The sequence below is a fragment of the Schistocerca nitens genome, chromosome 6 (assembly GCF_023898315.1).
Source record: "Schistocerca nitens isolate TAMUIC-IGC-003100 chromosome 6, iqSchNite1.1, whole genome shotgun sequence".
NCBI lineage: Eukaryota > Metazoa > Arthropoda > Insecta > Orthoptera > Acrididae > Schistocerca > Schistocerca nitens.
In genome coordinates this window covers 476,632,153-476,657,857 of record NC_064619.1, presented here as the reverse complement: position 1 = coordinate 476,657,857, position 25,705 = coordinate 476,632,153, and the positions used below count along the sequence as shown (strand labels likewise).

At 42.4% G+C, this 25,705-nt stretch overlaps 1 protein-coding gene across 3 annotated transcripts in view; it reads right to left on the bottom strand.

Moving 5' to 3' along the window:
* LOC126263119 (pickpocket protein 28-like) overlaps positions 1–980 on the bottom strand; it is a 331,006-nt gene extending 330,026 nt beyond the window's left edge. For all 3 annotated transcript variants that reach the window (XM_049960131.1, XM_049960132.1, XM_049960133.1), the window contains exon 1: positions 842–980. In XM_049960131.1, the coding sequence (XP_049816088.1) occupies positions 842–921 (80 nt within the window). In that variant the 5' untranslated portion in view covers positions 922–980. The remainder of the gene's footprint in view (positions 1–841) is intronic.
* Positions 981–25,705: the final 24,725 nt, after the last annotated feature.

The following is a 25,705-nucleotide window of genomic DNA, read 5'->3' as shown; positions in this document are numbered from 1 at the left end:
TGAACCGTTCACAAAGTGAAAAGGTGTTATACTTTACGCGAGTCTCGCTGTATGTGAAAGTGTGTCACAATGTATTCATTGCACTACAAATTCAGCACATCTGAATGGTTTGCACCGGCACCATTTCATATCATTGCATCTTCATTCATTTCATCCCCCACTGATTCATTCTTTTCATTTCAGTGCATTTAATTCATTTCATACATATCGCATGTGACAGGGTAAGTTCTTTTCATTTTAGTGCATTTAATTCATTTCAAACATATCCGTTGTGACAGGGTAAGCAACAGCCCATGAGAAGTACCTTTCCGTCCGACGACAACAGATTATCTTCTAAAATCTGCCATAAAACGCGATTATTGCGATTAGTTGCTGTTACTAACCTATTAGAACTATTATTACAGAATGTGATCGGTATTTTTATCTAGCACATATGATATATAATAGCGATATTTAAGGAACATATTAATAGACTTGGCTGAAAAATGGGGATTCTGGTGAAGCACCTAACTCAACAGTTTAACGTTGAAAGACTGCATAAACAAATAAAATGAAGCATGGGAATTGGCAGGTAGTGGGATGTAACTGCGCTTAGTTAACAAAATCGTTGTATTCAGTTTGCTCTACTCGCATCTAAGACACTGTAATGTGCATAAGCGACATCTATCCGTGTTTCCCGTTGCAGAATAACAAGCTTGACTACTATATCAATTTACCTAAAGTAACTTTCAATTTTAAATTTATGAGATATCTGCTCATCACGTGAATGCAGCTTACTGGAGCAATTTCTTTTTTAAAGTTTGAAAGCACTGTGTGCTGCGGAAAATGTTCTCTGACTTACCGATCAGCGGCGGTTGGGTCCCTATCGACGGCGGCGTAGACAGGCTCCATCGGGGCCAGGCCATTACTGCGAGCGTCCATCCGAAGCCTTCTGCTTCTCCACCGCCTCTGCCGGCGGCAGTGCTACGCCAGCCGCCAGATGGCATTGGCGTTGCTACTGCGCGTGGGCGGCCAACCCCACACGGCCACACAGCTCCCTCAAGAGGCCGTTGTCAGCTGTGTGTCGTAAATGGTGGCCCTGGATACGCGATTAAAAAATGACGTCTCTCGCAGTACGGCTGTAGTAATTATAAGTTATTATTATTAGTAATATGTTGTTTAATATAAACTACAATGAGGAATGACGGAGTCTATTCCGTCTTTTGAATCAGCATATACGAGCTCATTCTCCTTGTCTAATTACTTCAGTATTCTGCAAAAACTAAGATATATAGAGAACAGGAGGATATTTTCCGGAGGCCCCCCCCCTCCCCATTAGCCCTTGGCTGTGGTGTGTCATCTTCGTAACGACTTTTTAGCGCAGTGTTTCCAGTGATTGTTAACAGTTGTGCGTCTTCTCCGAAGTGTTGCGAACGGACATCATACTGTCGCTGGGTGTGATTTTTATGTCTCTTGCGAAAATAAACCAGACTGTCGCCATGTTTTTTAATTGTCTGTATACTATGTTACCTGTCTGCTTCCTGTGTATTTTATTAGCATCGACCACCCTTTGTTTTATGTTTTAACTTTTCACAATTTTCCGCCGTTTTACAGTTTACGTCACCGTTTTATCGCCTTCGGGGGGAATCGAAATTCAATAAACGAAAAAAAATATTTTCCGGAATTATTAATCTCTTTGCAGGAAATGACTGATAAAAATGATTTGTCTGGAGCAGATGCAGCTCATAGTCAAAGGTCCTGAAGTGAAGCCGCCCTAAAAATATTAAAAATATTAAAATGTATTTCTCAATAATGAATTACGGAATTTAAATTGACAGGACACATTTCAATTATTTCACACATGAATTTAAATAATGACAATTAACTATTTTGGAACAGTGGACATCGAGTAATTTTTGTCGAGCGTGTAGCAGCTAGCTAACTTGCAGATGTAGTCGTAACCTGCATCTTGAAATGCTGGTTAACTCTACGTATAGCAGAGGTTTGGGGCCGTGGCTTCTGCCGAGTGCAGCATTTACGGGCCTCCCGAAACAACGATTCGTTCAGCCTGCCAACAATTTGCACGTTTTGTTGCTTACAATGAGAGGGAAACAACGGATTGGCTGAACTGCACTATCGAATCCTTATCTCTCAAATGGCTCTGAGCACCATGGGACTTAACGACTGTGGTGATCAGTCCCCTAGAACTTAGAACTACTTAAACCTAACTAACCTAAGGACATCACACACATCCATGCCCGAGGCAGGATTCGAACCTGCGACCGTAGCGGGCACACGGTTCCAGACTGAAGCGCCTAGAACCGCACGGCCACACCGGCCGGCCCTTATCTCTGTATACCCATGTTAGTGGTCATTACACATAAAATCGTCTGATTTCGGAAGATTTTACAGCTCGACCATTACGGATTTCTACGGTATTTTATGTGAACGTTCGCCTCAATGAACAATGGTGAAGTTTATCGCTCGTCGAAACAATACTGGCCGAGAAACAGTCACTTCGACTCCATACGCGACTTCGCGCGCAGCGAGCGTGAATTCCTGGCGAATTTAAGTTGTTATATTTGGGGCAATATTTAGTTGCAAGTTCTGAAATTTGGCTATTTTGTACTAATTCATGCAGTATCTTAATAATAATAATGAAAAGAATTTTACGAGCTATACTCAACCAGAAAATTTTGACGAAGTCACCCAAAAATTAAATGCATGATGGACGTAAAGGATGGCATGTACCAACCCAACAAAACAAAGTAATCAGATCCAAAGTTTCATTTCCAATACTGAATAACGAATACTGAATACATTTCCAATATTGAATAAATGAAGTGCAAAACCTGGGTTTTTGTAAAACGATCATAAATGCGGGTACTGTCGAGCTGGTTTTGCAAAAGAAACTGTGTTCTACAAAACTTTACAAACGGGACTCATTAGAAAGACAATGATTTTAACCGCTAAAATGGTGTATTTGATTATCCATCTCGGGATAACAATGCTAGATAATTTGATTAAAAGTTGGACTCGGATATCGCAGCCTGAAAAATATGTAAACTTTGGGTTTTTATACATCTTAGAGTAAGCACTTGCTGAACATGCAACTTAATATGAAATAACTTAGCACAAGGATGTGGAATACAAAATTTCAATCACCTACTATTTTTCAATAATCTAAAAATTCGCCTTAAAGATGACGATTTTTGTGAAAAGGTGAAAGTAGGTTGTATTCGTCACTTCTCTTACAAATGTCGTTTTCTCTTAATGCTTCAAAACAACAGTGATTCGGAACAATGTGTTATAAGCCCCCCTCCTCTCTCCCACAACAGTGGTTTAATTTCCAACGTGGGCTATGAGTGCCACATAAACTGAGGCAAAGCAGCTGGAAAAATCGCACTGTGAATAAAGTTTAAACTTTACCTTCTTATATCTGATTGATTAAAGGCATGATAAACATGAAACTTGGTAAACCACAACTTAGCAACATAAGGGTTGTAAATATAAAATATCATTCACGTACTGCTTTCTTTCTACAGAATCGCTTCAGACTCTTGTCTTTTTCGTAAAAATTGCAAAAATATATCACATTCAATTTGCTTTCACAAAATTTGTTTTCTATAACTGATTTCAAACTAATCACAGTTGGAAAGAGCATATTTTCAAGCAATCAGATGATCGCGTTCGATTTTCTAGTGTGTGCTAACAATACCCGAAAATGACGGACAAATTTGAGGGAATGTACGAGGTGCATTCAAGTTCTAAGGCCTCCGATTTCTTTTCTAATTAACTACTCACCCGAAATCGATGAAACTGGCGTTACGTCTCGACGTAATCGCCCTGCAGACGTACACATTTTTCACAACGCTGACGCCATGATTCCATGACAGCGGCGAAGGCTTCTTTACGAGTCTGTTTTGACCACTGGAAAATCGCTGAGGCAATAGCAGCACGGCTGGTGAATGTGCGGCCACGGAGAGTGTCTTTCATTGTTGGATAAAGCCAAAAGTCACTAGGAGCCAGGTCAGGTGAGTAGGGAGCATGAGGAATCACTTCAAAGTTGTTATCACGAAGAAACTGTTGCGTAATGTTAGCTCGATGTGCGGGTGCGTTGTCTTGGTGAAACAGCACACGCGCAGCCCTTCCTGGACGTTTTTGTTGCAGTGCAGGAAGGAATTTGTTCTTCAAAACATTTTCGTAGGATGCACCTGTTACCGTAGTGCCCTTTGGAACGCAATGGGTAAGGATTACGCCCTCGCTGTCCCAGAACATGGACACCATCATTTTTTCAGCACTGGCGGTTACCCGAAATTTTTTTGGTGACAGTGAATCTGTGTGCTTCCATTGAACTGACTGGCACTTTGTTTCTGGATTGAAAAATGGCATCCACGTCTCATACATTGTCACAACCAACGAAAAGAAAGTCCCATTCATGCTGTCGTTGCACGTCAACTTTGCCTGGCAGCATGCCACACGGGCAGCCATGTGGTCATCCGTCAGCATTCGTGGCACCCACCTGGATGACACTTTTCGCATTTTCAGGTCGTCATGCAGGATTGTGTGCTCAGAACCCACAGAAATGCCAACTCTGGAGGCGATCTGTTCAACAGTCATTCGGCGATCCCCCAAAACAATTCTCTCCACTTTCTCGATCATGTCGTCAGACCGGCTTGTGCGAGCCCGAGGTTGTTTCAGTTTGTTGTCACACGATGTTCTGCCTTCACTAATCTGTCGCACCCACGAACGCACTTTCGACACATCCATAACTCCATCACCACATGTCTCCTTCAACTGTCGATGAATTTCAGTTGGATTCACACCACGCAAATTCAGAAAACGAATGATTGCACGCTGTTCAAGTAAGGAAAACGTCGCCATTTTAAGTATTTAAAACAGTTCTCATTCTCGCCGCTGCCGGTAAAATTCCATCTGCCGTATGGTGCTGCCATCTCTGGGACGTATTGACAATGAACGCGGACTCATTTTAAAACAATGCGCATGTTTCTATCTCTCTCCAGTCCGGAGAAAAAAAATCGGAGGCCTTAGAACTTGAATGCACCTCGTACCATGGCAACAGGCTACATTGCAGCAATCTGTTGTCTATGTTTCATTACATCTGGTTTGTATTTTTAAAAGTTACATGTAATATCTCATTAAATTGCAATGGCGTATGGTGACATTGGCGCTACCGCTTCAAGAACCGGCAACCACATTCCCATAGGGGTCACACCCGATTGCTGTGCAGTGGTGTTCTTCATCTTTGTTCCAAAATCTGTAATTTTGTTTCTTAATTTAGGCTCCAAAACCTTATAATGATACCTGTCTGCTAATAAAGGCACTGTGTAAGACTTTGTGGTATCCTGACCTTCATTGATTACATATTCCGCACTCACAATCATATTCCGCACGTCAAGACGCTTCATTCAAACCCAAACTCGATAAGATAAAGTCAATGTTGTATGAATTCATGTAAACGATATGCAAATAACTAATAAATCGCAAGTGCGCACCGTGGTTGAAATACTCGAGGCTGGCGTACACACATACATTCCAGACACGACAGTCACAGGAGCTTTTAGTTCGAGAGAGGCAGACCACACGCCAGGAGGCCGGTCCCAACCCATCTACGTCGCCCGAGGGAGGAACGACCCCGTGTTCGGCTTAAAAGCAAATTCCGCTACATTGTGTGGGAGTGTTCAACCTACACATTCTTTACACATATCACGAAGTTTCAGAGATTTTCACAGGGAGACAGCAAACGCCAAACGCCGATACTACAGATTTCCGGATTGGTCGCCTTAAACGAAACGTCTTTCTCCCATTATTGAAGAGCAATGCTGATTGGCAGACGATATTTCTGACTCCTTGAGCTGAAGGAGTAATGGAAGAGACCGAAGGATATACCCCTTCACGTCTGACGTGGAAAGGCACCGTTCCGTTGTCGCTCTTGGAGCGAGGAACAAGTCTCTCCTCAGTACTTCCCTGGGAGAGCACCTCTGTCGAGAGCGAATCGAAGTGCGACTCTATATTGAGTCCTTGCGATTAAGCGTTGTTCACTGTGTTGACCGACACACTTATTGTGCGGTGTGAAAGGACAGAGTTATAGTTAAACGCCTGCGAGCGAATTTTTGAGTGGCATCGCGGTGGACTGGTTATCTGACCGGTGTACCACGCCAATAGTTAGACTAGGGGCGAATAGGAATCCTTGACTTCATCAAGGCGTAGGGAGAGTTTTATTGGCGAAGGTCAATCCAGATAGAACGAGAGTTATCTTATTTGTCAGCAGCGAGCGGCGCAGACAGCAGTCATTGCAGCTTACGGTATTGTGCGCTACAGCTATTGCGAGCCCCATATTTCCTCCACAACAGTACACTTAGCTGCATTTCACACGCGACAGCCTCGACTGTACCTAGCAACATTCTAAAGGATAATTATTCAAGTTGAGTAGGCGTGCCTCTCAGCCGTTCTGCCAAGTCAATAATAATCTTAAACTTTGTTTAGAAATTTCATTAGCGAATCCTATCCTTGCGAGGTATCTTCACATTTAGAAAAGAACCAGGATATAACTTGTTCAATTCGTAACTAAAAGTGCCATTGTGATTTCTCAGAATTTTTGCAAAATAAGTAATAACGTTCGTTAGTTTCATGTTTTTCTTACACTATCTAGCACTACTCCAGTACCCAAGTATCCCACTAGTTACGTAAGAAATTTTGTGAATTTTTGTGTCATTTCCTTACAGCGGACGACTCCAGAAGATATTTATTGCTGAAAGTTTTTCAGGCATTTCTCTTAGAACGCTAGGAGCGTCTGTCTGACTTCTGTAGTAGTGTGGGGGTGGAAATTGCATCTTGCAGGAGCCACAGGGTAAAGGGTACACCTCAGATTAATCCGTTGCGCAGAATAAAAGAATCTCAGATCAACACCACGCACGCAACTGTTCCGTTGATGTCTCAATAATGTTGCAATGTTGATAAGTTGAAAATCAAAATTGATATTACTTTTTGCTTGGCGCCTATGCGAGATACTTTTACAGATTTGAGAATCGAAGACGCGGTACTTAGCAAACGGACTTGTAAGCAGACAGCAAACACCTCAAGGTTTCGTCTAAAATTCTCTGGTTGAATATGGCTCGTAAAATTCTTTTCATTATTACTCATAAGAAACGCATACAACTGTACAAGATGGTCAAATTTCTTTTTTTTTTTTTTTTTCAACAAAATATCGCCTGAGATAATAACAGTTCAAAGTCGCCAAAGTCGTGCATGGAGTCAAATAAGCGACTAGAGCTCGGCCAGTATCGTTTCGACTGACAAACTTCACCAGTGTTCCTTGGGTAATTGGGCGAATTTTCACAGAAAATTTCATCGAAATCCGTGATGGTCGAGCTTTGAAGCCTAGTGAGTTGTCATGGAATGACGCTTATGCATTGATGTGTCATTAATCGATATTTAATATTCGTATTTTGACAATACTAATTAGATTTTTTTGTTTCTAACATTGGCTCTTCTATCCGATATAGGAAAGGCATGCTAAATTTGTAAATGTATCGCATGAGTGCACTAGAAAGCGGGAACATAGGTGGCACCACGTAACGAGTTTCACGGATGATGAGACTAAATGAGCGCGCGAAACATGTCCTGTTATTTTTAGTTTCTAAAAATGTTCGTGCTTGCTGTTGTCTGAAAACATCATAATATGAATCCAGTGATGCGTTTTGGAGAGATCTTTAACACGGTATATAACTCAAACTGCACGTTTTCGTAATTCGCATCTACAAATACGAAACCAGCAATCATGGCATGTTAGCTTAGCAAACACTTAAATGAATATGGGGGCTGTTCGCTCTGCTTCTGTCAGCTGCTCACAGCACAGGACCCGTGACTGCACGGAACCTCATTATTTCGTCACGCAACCTCACAAACGGCGCGGATTGAACACACACGAAAAACATTAAGTTCAGAATGAAAACATGAAAAACATTGGGCATGCAACGAGCCTGTGATATACCGCATTGAGTAACTCTCGTAACTCTCCAAAACGCGTCATTTCTAGTACGGTTCGTTGTGATAAAGTGTCGGGAAATGTGAGGTCGGTGGCTAAATATGATAATTATAGATCTTATCTTGGAACTCATGTTTAATGTTATTACTTAGTTGGTTATTAAAGTAAATGGAGATGTCCCAGTCTTCCCCGGTGTGGAAACGACGTGCCGCTCCGGTCTGTAGTGTTCTCTTGTATGGTGTAGAAACCTGGTTCCTGAGCAAGCAAGGCAGTAATTTACAGAGAAAATGCACAGATCACTTGTTAAATATTTGTCCAGTTTTTCTCATCAAACAACAAAATCTTCAGATATCCATATCATTAATGGCAACACGTCAAATGTTTCAAATTCCGTTCGGCACCATCATCAACACAAAAAGTTAAACACATTACTGATCTCCATGTCTTTAGTAAAACCAATGATGGTGCCATTGTAGTAAATATGCTCGTTCAGTACTGGTTTCATTAGCTCGTAGTAAAATCCTCGTCGTCCAAACCTATACGTGATGCGATCCCAAACTCATGAATCTTTCTCCTTTAACCCGCACACCATGTTTACATTCAGCCTCCTCTCGCTTACATCTATACCGATATTTCACCAACTCTAATTTATTCACTCAGCCTCAGTCACTGACATTTAGTCTTGCACTTCGGCGAGGCCACCATTTGAACAATTGTCAGCATCACCTCCATAATGTACACGAAGATTTTCATTATATTACCAACCATTCATCATTCCAACATTGAACATCATCATATTGCATGTTTCCTCTCTGAAGACTAAATTAATTAGTTTAGTTACGCTATTCAGCGTAGGGTTTGTGTTGCTTTTTGTCTGTTTCGTGGTCGATTAGTAACAGGCTTAACTACCAATATCTTGGCTACCGCATAAGTTTCATTTGTCGTTGAAGACGAAGAAGAAGGCATATGAAAGCAACCTGTGTCATTATCTGAAATACTCCATATTGAAAATGAAGGCAGACGCTTTATGTACGATCATATTAATTTTGTGAATATTCGCTTCTGAAAACTCGAATTCCCCCAACTTCTCGCGAAAATGTTTCCGACTAAAACATTGAACCACATTAAGTTTCGAGACGAGTCGATCAACTCCTATTTCACAGAATGCGCTCGACTGCTAACGGTTCCACAACCGCACCCGCTCTTGCACTTCCTCGTCCGACAGAAATCGACGTCCATACATGTCTTTTGTCAGGTGTCCAAATATGTGAAAATCACACGGCGAAAGGGCCTCTACACAGAGGATGTTGCAGTGTTTACCAAACAAATTGCTGAAGCGTAGCATTCGTCCTGTTGACAGCGTGGGGTCGGGCACTATCGTGTACAGAATGATTCCATCCAACAGCTTTCCGACAGCATGGGGACAAACGGCAAAGTCAACAGCGGAAACATCACACATCTCTCCCGCAAAGAAATCCAAAGCTGTTGACACAAGTTCCGGTAAGGTCATGATGACCTTCTTCTCCGACTGCAGGGGGGCTCTGCTCTTCAATTTCGTCAGGCGTGAAACAACAGTCAGTGCGCAGCGCTATGAAGACACTGCAGAAAGTGCGACACTCCATAATGTCAAATCGCCCAGGAAAGTTATCGGATGGAATCACTCTGTTTAACGATAACGCCCGCCCCCAGACTCCCAGTCAGACGAAGGCTACGCTTCAACGTTTTGGTTGGCAAACACTGCAACATCCTCTGTGCAGTGGACCTTTCGCCGTGTGATATTCACATCATTGGCGACCTGAAGGAAGAGGGTGCTGTTGCGGATCTGTAAGCGGCCGACCACGTTCTACGAATACGGAATTGATCACCTCGTCTCCCAATGAGACAAATGTCTCAACGCATGTGATCATTACTTTTGAGTGGAACCATTCCATGGTCCCGTTGAGGAGGGTGTAATGAAACACTTGGAATCGTATAGGACTAGAAGCTGATGGAACAAATACCTAGATTTGGAGCGACATTTTCTCTTTCACAACGTAATGGGCAGTGTCAAGGAAATTATAGAGGTGTAAAGAGGAATACAGCATTCGTTTATATCTGCTACTTGCAAAGAAGACCTTACAAATGAGGCACATAGTTTCATTATAACACATTCCGCTGATAAGAGCGTAAAGTGAAACGTAAATATCGACATTGGCTGCAGTACTTCTCTTAGCAGAGATGTTTATTAGTAAAAGATAGCTCACTGTTATCAAGCTACCTAGGCGTCCTGATGTTAGTTAGTTAGTTACGTGTTCCATTAATCAATCTCACAGAATCCGTTACGATGTGGAAAGTGTCAAGTGCATAACAAATGCTCACATGAATCAGGGTTTTCCTTGTTTTTTTTTTTTAACTTAAAATTTGTATTACCTACCCCATTCCCTTAAATGGCACAAAATGCACATATTATACCTATAGATTTATTTATTCCTATTCAAGAATTCATCTATGGTATACCAGTAGCTGTCAAGAAGATATGATTTAAGTTTATTTTCGAAACTATTACTGCTGTCTATCAGACATTTCATTTCATCTGGTAGTTTATCGAAAAGTTTTACAGCAGCATATTTTACCCCTTTCTGTGTCAAAGATAGATTACATAGAGGATAGTGTCTTTTTTTCTTTTGCTATTATAATCATGAATGTCACTGTTGCTTTTAAAATGGTCCATGTTCATATGGTTCTAAGCACTATGGGACTTAACATCTGAGGTCATCAGTCCCCTAGACTTAGAACTACTTAAACCTAACTAACCTAAGGACATCACACACATCCATGCCCGAGGCAGGATTCGAACCTGCGACCGTAGCAGCAGAGCGGTTCCGGACTTAAGTGCCTAGAATCACTCGCCACAGCGGCCGGCTGGTCCATGTTACTGAGGACAAATTTCATTACTGAACAAATGTACTGTGTGGCTGTTGTAGGAATTCTCAACCTTTTAAACAGATGCCTACAAGATGTGCGACTATGAGCCCCACACATTCTCTTGAGCAGTGAATGCTTCTGGTCTAAGTGTTACCCCAAAATATTATTCCGTATTGTAAGAACTATAACGGCTTCTGATACCAAATGTAACAGTTGTGTTACTAAATGTGACACTTCTGTCACTAAATGTAACTGGGTTTTCTCTTTTGATGCAAGTCAATTGTCAGGATGAGCATTCTAAAGCATTCTGTCAGGGTGAAAATATTAAATAATATAACTTTTCTCTCTTAACAACATGTGGGCAGGGTGGGTTCTTCCTTGGCTCGGGTATGTGGTCGAATGAAACATCATTTTTACATCAGATAACTTTTATTGAAGATTTGTACAACTGTATCTTACGGGATGTTCTGGTTCGGAGAGCGGCAGCTGTGTCGTTTGTGAAGTCTTCTGCTGCGGCAGCGGCGGCGGCGGCGTCTGATTACGCGTAGCGGTGTGTGTCTCGTGTCGCTGTCTCGCCCAGCTGACGGGAGACGCGCCGCGCGAGGTGGCCGGTTTAATTATTGCGAGCGAAGTCGTGCATCGGATGATACCTTGGGTGTGGCGTCCCAGTGTTTCTCTTCTCTATGCGGCCGCGTGTGTTGGGCGTCGACCAGCGGAGCGGCGCGGCGGGGGAAGGCCAGTGTCCCGGACTCGAACCACGGACTCCCGCTTGCCAGTCTTCGGCTGTCAGGTCTTCATCCCAGCTCACAGGTGACTTCTGAGGTGAGGCCGTCTCCTTCCCGTCCTCACGAGTCACCCGGGTACGTAAAAATCAGACTTCAAATACCTTTTAACTTCTGTCTTCTGGCGCTGCGGCTGCTACTTGCTATTCCATTACAGCGGCGGACTTGGTTCGTCTGTGCATGATGCAGACTCTTCTTGCATGACGGTCTTCAGCACCGAAACTGACTGAAAACTTCTTCGTCTTCTTCGTCTCTCCTCTACGTCTCCGTCTCCGTCTTCGTCTTCGACTCCGTCCCCGTCTGTCTTCATCTGTCTGGCTCACTGCGTCTCGCGTATTTATTCACTTCAGTTTACTGGAGGTGAACGACTTCACGGTCATTGCCTCGTCTGTCACGTTGAAAAGCTTCTAGAAGAATCTTCTTAACGTCGGTCGTTGGCTCTTGGAATGTAGGTGAGGGCTTTTGATCCCATGTGACGACTGAGAAACACGTGAGCCGGTCATTGCCTCTTCTGTCACGTTGAATAGCTTCTCGAAGAATCTTCTTTACGTCGGTCATTGGCTCTTGGGATGTAGGCGAGGGCCTTTGCTCACATACGACAACTGAGAAACACGTGAGCCGGTCGGGCGATGCCCTGACGGCTGAATCGACAGCGCCCGCTTATGTGGAAGTTGCTGACTTCAGGGTCATTGTCTCTTCTGTTCTGCTGTTCGGCCCGCTGTTTGCGAGTATGTAACTCTCTAAACTAAACCAAGTTTTTCATTTATATTCTAATTTCTAGTTCACTTTGATTTCACTAATTTATTTACTTAAGTACCACTCAACATTCCTCCACCCTTCGGAGAAATTCGCCCTCGAATTTACCACTCAACATTCCTCCACTCTTCACACGGCAAAAGCACAAGCAATGAATACTCTCGACTTAAAAGATTACACACGCTTCATATTTAGTATGTGGAAAATACTTTATCACTTTACTAAAGCACTGTACGCTCATAAATCACATAGTTCACACACAAATGGTTGTAATAAGTGTAACAAATCTTTGCGACAATGAATAACTAAAATAGATTATTCACTTTGAAAGTTACCTAGCAACACCTGTTTAATCTACCCTATATGAATGCAAGAATATTTATTCTACAGTATAGTTTATTTTAACATGAGTCTGTTTAATAAAGAATGAAGTACAATAAACAAAATTAGTACACTAATGCTCAAAAGTAACTACTGAAGTACGCCAGTTAAGAGTGTGGTATCCAATTAACAGCGATTTGATGAAGTGGTATATTATTATTTGGCTTATTTTTTCGTCTTAAATAAAAGAAAACTGTACAAAGCAGAAACACCAACACAAAGGTTCCAGATATACCCGTTCCTAAATTTATACTTTTACTTTTGTTTTCACTTTTTAACTTTAAAACATGTAGCATCATAACATTGCCATCAATTTTGCCTTGCTGTGAGTTTATGAACATATCTAATGACTTCAGAAGGGAACTGTCAAGGGAGTCATTGAGGTAGGATAGGTTTTGTGTAGGAAATGCTTTGCATGGCATTTTCTGAAAAAAGGCAAACAACATGTTTATGAACCTACCAATCTCGTAAAAACAAAACAAAGAAAAGAAGGAATACATTGTTAACTACAAGATCGACATGTTTCTACGTTCAAATTTTCTTTTCTTTTTCTTTTTTTTTTTTAACCATTATCATGTATTAATTATTTACATTTGTATATTATCCACAGTCTACTGAGATTCCACTAGGACATTCGCACTCTTGGTCGAAGATTGTATGGTGCCATGTCTGTATGCTGTGCTGGCGTGGCCACTCTTTTTCCTTTACGGGAACTTCCTCCACCCTTCGGAAAAGCAGACACAATTGTTGAAGGAATTACATCTGGAGCGCCCTTGAAAGGTTTTAAACGACTTGCATGCACAATGGTAGTTCGGGTGGGCAGTTGCAATTTAACGTTGACTGGTGACGTGATCTCAATAATTTGGTAAGGACCTCTGTAGTTTGTTACAAATTTCTTCGTTTTTCCTTTAGCAATGTAAGGAGTCGAAACCATAACCCACTGACCGATTTTGTAATTTGGATATTTAGCTTGGGTATTACCTAATCTTTCCTGTCGTTCCAAAGCCTTTGTATTAGATTTTTGAACCTTTTTCCATACATCCTTCATCATTCGACTGAAATCTCTTACTGTTTCTCCGACTTTTCCGTTTTTCTGCCTGAGTACATCAAAAGGGGACGGCATTTTTCTGCCATAGACCACTTCATAAGGTGACATGCCAGTTGCTTCATGCGTTTTGGCGTTGTATACCGACACGATTATTGGTAAATACGTATCCCAATTAGAATGTTGTTCGTTAATATAATAACTAAGCATCTTGCCAATTGTCCGATGAACTCTTTCTGTGCGCCCGTTGCACTGAGGGTGTAACGGAGTTGTGCGTAATTTGCGTATTTTTAATAAGTGGCATAGCTGTTTCATTAGTTCAGACATAAAATTAGATCCCTGATCTGTGATAATAGCTTCAGGTACGCCAAATTTAAGTATCCAGTTGTTAACTAAAGCTTGGGCAACTGTATTTGCTTGCTGATCTGAGGTCGATTTTAGCGTGATGTTTATCCAGGAAATCCAACCCTAGGATCGCGTCGTACCCGTCAGTTACCTTTGTTACCACTTCTACATCTTCTTGAAATTGTACACCGTGAATATAGAAAATCAGTGATGTACATCCTAATGACTTCACTGTACCTCCTCCTACTCCACTCAATCTATACCTTGGAGGGTCATATTTCTGTTCTCCAATACATTTATTACTCACTATTGATACGTTTGCGCCTGTATCCACTAGTATCCTTGCCTCTTTATCCTGTATGGTAGCAGATAACCAGCATTCCGCCTTCACATTCGCCTTAATGGCATGAAATTTTATTGGGAACGCCTGGCGGCGGTTCCGACATTCCCGTTGGAGTTTAACAGATTTCTATTTCCAAAAACTTTCTTAGACCTGCATTCCTTGAATGTGTGACCTATTCTTTGACAATTAGTGCATTGAGGTTGTCTGCAGTTTTTTGCTATATGTCCCTGTCGATCGCACCTAAAACATCGTACTCCTGCTGAAAATACATTTCGCTTCTCCTTGTATCTGGTGGCAATGTCTATTTCTTCGAAAGCTGTCGCCACAGATACAGCTTCTGCTAAATTTTTAGGAAACTCTGCCCTGACACGACGGGACGTTTCAGGAGGTAACCCACGTAAAAATGTATCCAGAACTCTATTTTCTGCCTCTTGTAAAATAACTTTATTTGCTTCATCACTAGTTGTCAACTGATAGGTGTTAATATTAACTTTTCTAATCCTATCTACAAAGCTTTCTAACGACTCGTTTTGCCTCTGAGTGATAGTGTTTAACTGTTCCCTATAAAATCTACAGCTGTTCTGTTTTTGAAAACGTTTAAGCAATCCTTTCTTCAATTCCTCAAATGTTGGAGCATTCCGTAATTCTTCATGGTATAAGACGTGTGCTTTAGCCTCTCCTGTCAATCTTAACTTTGTCATTTGTAAGAGCTGTTCATCTGACCATGATCCTAACTTTGCAGCTGCTACTAAATCATCAAAAAAGGCTGTTATGTCCTCGCCAGGTTTACCTGAAAAAGGAGTTACTAAGGCTGCTGCTGAGGAATCTAGGGTGGGAGGGATTGAACTGGTTTGCCTAACCTCACTCAACTGCTTAAATAATGCATTATTATCATTTTTAGGCTGTGCTATCTGATTAACTAAGCTCTGAATAGCTTCATCAGTAGAAACCGCTTGTGGTGCTGACTCTGACTTTGTACGATTTCGTGTCATCATTTTACAAACTATTAGTTACACAATATTACCACACTGAATTCAAAAGATGTTTAAATATTTTCGACAAACCCTTAAAATCATGAGAGAAAATACACTTCTAAATAAAGAAAATATTACGACTGCTATGCAAACCTATATCCTTTCACACATTAACACTACTAACTGTGGACCTTTAGTGACTGTCATTCACACCTCATATTGAGCCAAGGGTTTTTTCTCTGACACCAAATGTAACAACTATAACGGCTTCTGATACCAAATGTAACAGTTGTGTTACTAAATGTGACACTTCTGTCACTAAATGTAACTGGGTTTTCTCTTTTGATGCAAGTCAATTGTCAGGATGAGCATTCTAAAGCATTCTGTCAGGGTGAAAATATTAAATAATTTAACTTTTCTGTCTTAACAACATGTGGGCAGGGTGGGTTCTTCCTTGGCTCGGGTATGAGGTCGAATGAAACATCATTTTTACATCAGATAACTTTTATTGAAGATTTGTACAACTGTATCTTACGGGATGTTCTGGTTCGGAGAGCGGCAGCTGTGTCGTTTGTGAAGTCTTCTGCTGCGGCAGCGGCGGCGGCGGCGTCTGATTACGCGTAGCGGTGTGTGTCTCGTGTCGCTGTCTCGCCCAGCTGACGGGAGACGCGCCGCGCGAGGTGGCCGGTTTAATTATTGCGAGCGAAGTCGTGCATCGGATGATACCTTGGGTGTGGCGTCCCAGTGTTTCTCTTCTCTATGCGGCCGCGTGTGTTGGGCGTCGACCAGCGGAGCGGCGCGGCGGGGGAAGGCCAGTGTCCCGGACTCGAACCACGGACTCCCGCTTGCCAGTCTTCGGCTGTCAGGTCTTCATCCCAGCTCACAGGTGACTTCTGAGGTGAGGCCGTCTCCTTCCCGTCCTCACGAGTCACCCGGGTACGTAAAAATCAGACTTCAAATACCTTTTAACTTCTGTCTTCTGGCGCTGCGGCTGCTACTTGCTATTCCATTACAGCGGCGGACTTGGTTCGTCTGTGCATGATGCAGACTCTTCTTGCATGACGGTCTTCAGCACCGAAACTGACTGAAAACTTCTTCGTCTTCTTCGTCTCTCCTCTACGTCTCCGTCTCCGTCTTCGTCTTCGACTCCGTCCCCGTCTGTCTTCATCTGTCTGGCTCACTGCGTCTCGCGTATTTATTCACTTCAGTTTACTGGAGGTGAACGACTTCACGGTCATTGCCTCGTCTGTCACGTTGAAAAGCTTCTAGAAGAATCTTCTTAACGTCGGTCGTTGGCTCTTGGAATGTAGGTGAGGGCTTTTGATCCCATGTGACGACTGAGAAACACGTGAGCCGGTCATTGCCTCTTCTGTCACGTTGAATAGCTTCTCGAAGAATCTTCTTTACGTCGGTCATTGGCTCTTGGGATGTAGGCGAGGGCCTTTGCTCACATACGACAACTGAGAAACACGTGAGCCGGTCGGGCGATGCCCTGACGGCTGAATCGACAGCGCCCGCTTATGTGGAAGTTGCTGACTTCAGGGTCATTGTCTCTTCTGTTCTGCTGTTCGGCCCGCTGTTTGCGAGTATGTAACTCTCTAAACTAAACCAAGTTTTTCATTTATATTCTAATTTCTAGTTCACTTTGATTTCACTAATTTATTTACTTAAGTACCACTCAACAGTATGACATCAGAGAGTGAAAGTATGCAAAGTATGTTAGCCTGCTAATTTCTATATCCTCAAAATTAGTAGTTATCCTGATTGCAAAAGTTGCTGAACCTAGTCGCTTTAGGAGATCCAAAATATGAATTTTCCAATTATGATTCTCATCTATACATACATCCAAAAACTTAGGATGCTCTACACTGGCTGCTGACTGCTGTTGATGTGTTATATTTATTGAAGGAACTGTACTCGTTGCAGTAGAAAATTGGATGTACTGTGTTTTTTTCAAAGTTCAGAGCAACCCATTCGCAGAAAACCAATCAATAATTGTGACTGTTGATACGGCTGAACGTTCTTTTTACAAGCTAGTACAAGTAGTATGCAATTGCTTCGAGTAGTGTACAGTACTTGTTCAAGCAATAGCCAGTTTAAAGTATTGAAAAATTAGGTAAAACTTTATTGAGATTGTGTTTCAGTTTACTATAGCACAAAATAAACAGTCATTGGGAAATGTCTTTCATGTTTGTTTTACTTTTAGACCCAAGTTGAAGGAGAGCGCCCATGTTGATGTTCTACTTTGTGAGAGTGCGTGGGTGAGGTGTGAGAAGGGAGGCTCCTGGCTATGGGAGACTAAGTTTGGACGACATTTCGGTGATCTGGAAATGGGTAAGCAGTCATAATTTAGGTACCTGTACCACGTCTCCCAAGGCTGTAGTTACGCCTCGGGTTACGCAGATGCTCAAGAAACTTCAGTCTCAGACACTAAAGGAGAAACATTGTGCTCCACAGAGAGAATTACCGTCGGAAATCCGAGAACGTACATTCCGAGAAGAGTCTGGCAACGTACGTCTCGCTAAATGACCACAGCGGAACTTAGAACTCATATGGTCGTTTATCGGCGGTTGTTCTTCGTACGGCCCGTTCACAAATGGAACAGGGAAGTGGTTCCAGAAGTACCCTCCGCCACCTGCAGTAAGGAGGCTTGTGGAGTACTGAAGTAGATGTAGCCCAACAATGTGTAATATATTGTAAGTACCTTTCGAAAGTAATAAAAGTTCGGTAATAAATTAAAAGGAAATCGGAAAAAGAAAGACAAACCGACAAGAGCAGGAAGTAATGAAACGCCAAGTCAACTGCCACAAAAAAATATATTTTAAAAATATGTAATTCTTTGCACTATCCCATTAAATACGCTATAAACACTTTGTTGTACGTACGACACTATACAGCCAATGTCAACCTGACCATTAAAAAAGGAGTGAATTAAACAATACAATAAGGAACTTGCCTGATTTAGCCCTGTTAAGGTATGTATACTTCGACGGAATTGTTGGCTATATAGGACGAAAGATATTCAGTTAAAGAATGTTCACGATTGACGGTGGAGGACATTGGCGGTTCCAGTGGAACAAATTAATCTTCAGCGGCGACGGCAGAGTTGCATAAGACTGCAGAAAAAATAGGTCAGTTTTCCTCGCTACACTTGTCTGCATTTATGCGGCTAGTCTAAATAATTTTTGAATGGTACTGATATATTTCATAATATAAAAGTCAGCGGAGAAAAAATAAGTGGATAAAAACTTGTGGAAAATTTCGAGCGTAAGAAAGCAGCGCTTGTTGTTTTGCAAGGATAAATATAGAAATGATTTTAAAACTGTACGTAGCTTCCTCCAATTCCATTGCGTATTTTCCGTCACTGGCATAACGAGAGCTGGGCGCGCAGTACGGCTCTCCTGCGAGTTGCTGTCGCTCCACATCGTGAATGAGTCGTTCGCAGAAGAGGATCAATGTCACATAACGTGACACAAGCCACGCCCTGGGTCTTTACCGTAATTGGAACTTAAACAACTGCGATAAGCTGCAAGCCAGCAGATTATCTCCCAGCAAAACATTAAATATTATGTTTATAATTATTGCTTCAGATCCGTCTATCATAAGTAAATAAAACAATTTTTGTTTTTGTCACACACGTTTTCCCTTATTATTTGCAAAGCATTTTCAATGGCCTGGAATATATACATATTTGTGTTTTAAACTATTTTGTTTTACATTTTGACCGTTTTATATTGAGGTTATAAACAGTTCTGGAATATTCTGCTAATCTATGACTTACTGATAGTACAAATTTCTGCTTACAAATATAGTAGATGCCGGACTAAATGTGTTCTGTTTCCTGTTTGACAGATGTTCTTCTTCTGCTTTCTGCCATATGAATTTAGTTTTCACAGTATTAGGAAACGAACATTTGTTTACTTAAAGTTACGTTTTGGTTAGTGTTTCAAATTGTTGAATGTTATTCACAACTGTTGAATGTGGGTTTGCGATATCAGTGGTGTACCCTGCGTGTGTGTGTGTGTGTGTGTGTGTGTGTGTGTGTGTGTGTGTGTGTGTGTGTATACTTGTTGTTACATCACTGTATATGTTGTTTTAACATGGCTGTATGTATGAAAGGATTTTTAATTACTTTTACATTTCTTTTGTTAAGTTTAGCAGAGAGTTTGATCTGATGTGTGTTTGTTTCTTTATCACACGTTCGTTCTCTCTTATGGCTTTCTGGTTGTGATAGTGTTTCTGCATTTGTACGTTCTGTAACTGTAGGACGATGGTTATAGTGTTTCTGCAAATGTGGCATGATTTACCATATTTCCAATACCTGACACATTCTTTGTACCGTGTGTTAAAATTCCTGCATATGATGCCTATGCAAACTGAATCACAACTTCAACATTCAAGTTTGTATATTCCTAATCCCTGGAATTTGTCCATGTAGATTGTTGGATGGTTTAAATCTATCTGGAGACTTCCCACAGTTTTATATGCCATATGAAGGTCCTCTTTCTTCAATATGTTTACCACACTGTGCGTTAATTTATACTTTTGCCCATTAAAATTGCTAACCACGAAGATGACGTGCTACAGACGCGAAATTTAACCAACAGGAATAAGATGCTGTGATATGCAAATTATTAGCTTTTCAGAGCATTCACACAAGGTTGGCGCTGGTGGCGACACCTACAACGTGCTGACATGAGGAAAGTTTCCAACCGATTTCTCATACACAAACAGCAATTGACCGGCGTTGCTTGGTGAAACGTTGTTGTGATGCCTCGTGTAAGGAGGAGAAATGTGTACCATCACGTTTCCGACTTTGATAAAGGTCGGATTGTAGCCTATCGCGATTGCGGTTTATCGTATCGCGACATTGCTGCTCTCGTTGGTCGAGATCCAATGACTGTTAGCAGAATATGGAATCGAATACGGGACGCCGTGCTGGATCCCAACGGCCTCGTATCACTAGCAGGCATGACAGGCATCTTATCCGCATAGCTGTAACGGGTCGTGCAGCCACGTCTCGATCCCTGAGTCAACAGCTGGGGGCGTTTGCAAGACAACAACCATCTGCACGAACAGTTCGACGACGTTTGCAGCAGCATGGACTATCAGCTCGGAGACCATGGTTGCGGTTATCCTTGACGTTGCACCACAGACAGGAGCGCCTGCGATGGTGTACTCAACGACGAACCTGGGAGCACGAATGGCAAAACGTCATTTTTTCGGATGAATCCAGGTTCTGTTTACAGCATCATGATGGTCATCCGTTTTTGGCGACATCGCGGTGAACGCACATTGGAAGCGTGTATTTGTCATCTCCATACTGGCGTATCACCCAGCGTGATGGTATGGGGTGCCATTGGTTACACGTTTCGGTCACCTCTTGTTCGCATTGACGGCACTTTGAACAGTGGACGCTACGTTTCAGATGTGTTCCGACCCGTGGCTCTACCATTCATTCGATCCCTGCGAAACCCTACATTTCAGCAGGATAATGCACGACCGTATGTTACAGGTCCTGTACGGGCCTTTCTGGATACAGAAAATGTTCGACTGCTGCCCTGGCCAGCACATTCTCCAGATCTCTCACCTATTGATAACGTCTGGTCAATGGTGGCCGAGCAACTGGCTCGTCACAATACGCCAGTCACTACTCTTGATGAACTGTGGTATCGTGTTGAAGCTGCATGGGCAGCTGTACCTGTACACGCCATCCAAGCTCTGTGTGACTCAATGCCCAGGCGTATCTAGGCCGTTATTACGACCAGAGGTGATTGTTCTAGATACTGATTTCTCAGGATCCATGCACCCAAATTGCGTTAAAATGTAATCACATGTCAGTTCTAGTATAATATATTTGTCCAACGAATGCCCGTTTATTATCTGCATTTCTTCTTGGTGTAGCAATTTTAATAACAAGTAGTGTATGTGTGGTAGTCATGACGTACAATGTACACTCCTGGAAATTGAAATAAGAACACCGTGAATTCATTGTCCCAGGAAGGGGAAACTTTATTGACACATTCCTGGGGTCAGATACATCACTTGATCACACTGACAGAACCACAGGCACATAGACACAGGCAACAGAGCATGCACAATGTCGGCGCTAGTACAGTGTATATCCACCTTTCGCAGCAATGCAGGCTGCTGTTCTCCCATGGAGACGATCGTAAAGATGCTGGATGTAGTCCTGTGGAACGGCTTGCCATGCCATTTCCACCTGGCGCCTCAGTTGGACCAGCGTTCGTGCTGGACGTGCAGACCGCGTGAGACGACGCTTCATCCAGTCCCAAACATGCTCAATGGGGGACAGATCCGGAGATCTTGCTGGCCAGGGTAGTTGACTTACACCTTCTAGAGCACGTTGGGTGGCACGGGATACATGCGGACGTGCATTGTCCTGTTGGAACAGCAAGTTCCCTTGCCGGTCTAGGAATGGTAGAACGATGGGTTAGATGACGGTTTGGATGTACCGTGCACTATTCAGTGTCCCCTCGACGATCACCAGTGGTGTACGGCCAGTGTAGGAGATCGCTCCCCACACCATGATGCCGGGTGTTGGCCCTGTGTGCCTCGGTCGTATGCAGTCCTGATTGTGGCGCTCACCTGCACGGCGCCAAACACGCATACGACCATCATTGGCACCAAGGCAGAAGCGACTCTCATCGCTGAAGACGACACGTCTCCATTCGTCCCTCCATTCACGCCTGTCGCGACACCACTGGAGGCGGGCTGCACGATGTTGGGGCGTGAGCGGAAGACGGCCTAACGGTGTGCGGGACCGTAGCCCAGCTTCATGGAGACGGTTGCGAATAGTCCTCGCCGATACCCCAGGAGCAACAGTGTCCCTAATTTGCTGGGAAGTGGCGGTGCGGTCCCCTACGGCACTGCGTAGGATCCTACGGTCTTGGCGTGCATCCGTGCGTCGCTGCGGTCCGGTCCCAGGTCGACGGGCACGTGCACCTTCCGCCGACCACTGGCGACAACATCGATGTACTGTGGAGACCTCACGCCCCACGTGTTGAGCAATTCGGCGGTACGTCCACCCGGCCTCCCGCATGCCCACTATACGCCCTCGCTCAAAGTCCGTCAACTGCACATACGGTTCACGTCCACGCTGTCGCGGCATGCTACCAGTGTTAAAGACTGCGATGGAGCTCTGTATGCCACGGCAAACTGGCTGACACTGACGGCGGCGGTGCACAAATGCTGCGCAGCTAGCGCCATTCGACGGCCAACACCGCGGTTCCTGGTGTGTCCGCTGTGCCGTGCGTGTGATCATTGCTTGTACAGCCCTCTCGCAGTGTCCGGAGCAAGTATGGTGGGTCTGACACACCGGTGTCAATGTGTTCTTTTTTCCATTTCCAGGAGTGTACTTTGTTTCTGTGTGGTATTGCCACTGTATATGTGTGTTGTGTGGATTTGTGGATTTTTGGGCACATGAGTTTTCCTGCATTCTGGATGTGAAAACAGAATATTTTAAACACAAATATGTATATATGACAGGCCATTGAAGATGTCTTGCAAATAAAATAGGCGAAACGTGCATGACAAGAAAAACGATGTTTTATTCAGTTGCGATGGATCTAAATTAATAATTATCAATATAATATAGTATACACGTGAGGACGACAGGATAGCAAATAATAATATTATAGTTTAAGACAAACATTGTTGCATTATTCCGGCTCCGTGGAAAGACATAATATTTTCAAACGAAAAAATCAACTGCCTTACGATCCTGAGAAATTTTAAAAAAAGTAACAATCGTTGTGCTTTGATTTCATGCAGGTATGGTTGTCAACCTTTTGAATGAACTCAGTTTGATATAATACTTATAATAATAAAAAAAATGGTAGCATCAACGCATGCTTGACAACTTTGATAGAGCCTGACAGACTGAACTGTTCATGTCTTACTGATATGTACGTGTGGTAAAAGCTTCTAACTTCGTTATTCACCTGCATGATATTTTTGTTTGCACAAACTAATTGAACTTAATAAAGAAAAAGTGTCAAACGAATCTGAGCCTGAAATACAGTTATTTATTTATTATGCTTTTGCTCTGACGGATTGACACTAGAAGGCGGGGTTGCTTTTAATCACTATTGATATTTTATCTCTACACTGAAGAGACAGAGAGGAAAATAAAAGACTGTCTCGGTTTGAGTCATTTATCACGGACAGAAAATCATCATGATACGGTTTGCCGATGACAGTAATCATCTAGCGTGATGAGAGTGAACAAAAACTGAGTCGTATGCTTAATGAAAAGGAACTCTTGTAAGCTGATGGCTGTAAAACAACCCTAAATAAAAACAAAAGTAAGTAATGGTTTGTGCAACATGTGGGCATGATTTAGGGCTGTGTGTTGACAAGAGAAACCTGAAGAGGCTGACGAATTTTTCTATCTCAGAAGTAAAAGAGAGGGAGAGAGAAATGAGATGCTACAAAGACTTAGTACCAACGACTGCACGAAGCAAAAGAGTTTTCTATAAAAAGAAGCAGTTACTAGCATACAAAAGTGTAGCCCTCGAGACCAGAGAAAGATTAATAAACAGCATACGTAGTTTTACTCTGTCTTGATACCTTTACACACTGTTAGCCTTATAGCTTAAAAGAGAATTGTACACAGCAGCTGACGTTTAAAAACTCCTCTTAAATGCAGTCCAATTTGCCAAAGTTGACTCCCTTTGCTGGATCTAATGATTTTCATCAACTTTTCCAAACGTACTGACTCTCTGCATGCAGTTTATTGTCTTTCCAATAATTTGATCCCATTGTACTATATACTTACAATTAGCAGATAATGATTCAGTGAGGTGAGACTGATCCAGAGACCTAGTGTATTTATTTCCTCTTTCTAATATGTTGTGTGTATCCACGTCATGTGGATGGCCATGCAAGTGTAATGCAGTGTATTGTTACATACACGTCCTGGGGAAGGTCAGGTAAAGTGGCCAAAGCTTGCCGCCTACACGTTTTGAATCTACGTGTTATAAGGTATCACATCAATTATTTTCGAGTAAAAAAGAAAATTATGTACAGGTACTACATGCATTTTTATGAAGGCTTACATAGCGATCACTCTTCCCTACCGAAGGTGGTAATGTGTCCAGTGCTACCGCATCAAGATCCCATGTTTATTGCTCTGATTTCCGGACATATTTTCTGAACATCTTGATGCGGCTACAGCAGGCAGTTTTCAATCGGATTTTTGTATTAGGCCCAATACAACAGAACACGGATGGCAGAATGTAGGTGGTTTTAAATAGTTAAATTAATTAATTCAATATCGACCGGAAAGGAATGAGTGATGGATGACAGCTTTATACATAAAAGAGTTTAGAAGTAAATCTGATCAGAAGTATAGGTTGTCCATAAATTATCTTTACAACTTAAGACTTTAATAACTTTAAAACTATAACAAATATTAACAATTGAGTTTCCACGCGTGATAAGATAACTCAACAAGTTTTTTTATCTTCCAGGTGACGCAATTTTGACGCAAAATGGAATCTGAAAACATGATCCTGTGTGGACGCCACAGAAGAAAGCGTAGTGCGTGGCCTGGTTCATAGACACGATGTCCAATATTCAAGTGCAAAGAAACTTTCGAACACGGTATGGAAGGCAACCACCATTCCAACAAACTGTTGGGACTTGTCATACTCCATTTATGGAAATAGTGTTCTCCACAAAAAGGGGGCCGGTCTTCTATCTGTTCCAGACACCAACTTGGACAGAGTACGGTAGGCGTTTGCAAGGAGTTCGACAAAATAGGTTGTTGTAAAGGCAAAGTAAGAGACATAAGAGTGTACAGTGGATATTACATAGGTTCTGACTACTTCTCTGTGGTACCTGAAATATGAATGTACAGGAAATGGAGAAAGAAAAGTGGCGACAGAAGAAGAGATGAAGCAAGAAATCTACAAAGTGTATCTACTAAATCAACATACCATACGTGATTTGCACCAGAGGAGACTTAATCAAGAACTAGAGCAATGAGACGATCAACAGTACACAACATCTTACATAAAAGATTACGGCTATATCCCTGTAAGATACAGCTGCTTCAGGCATAAAAGTCTACGGGCAAACCTCAGCGCAAACAGTTTGCAGTGGATATGCTAGGCAAGATTGACGCAAACAATGGCTTTTGGTAAAGATTTGTTTTTCCGATGA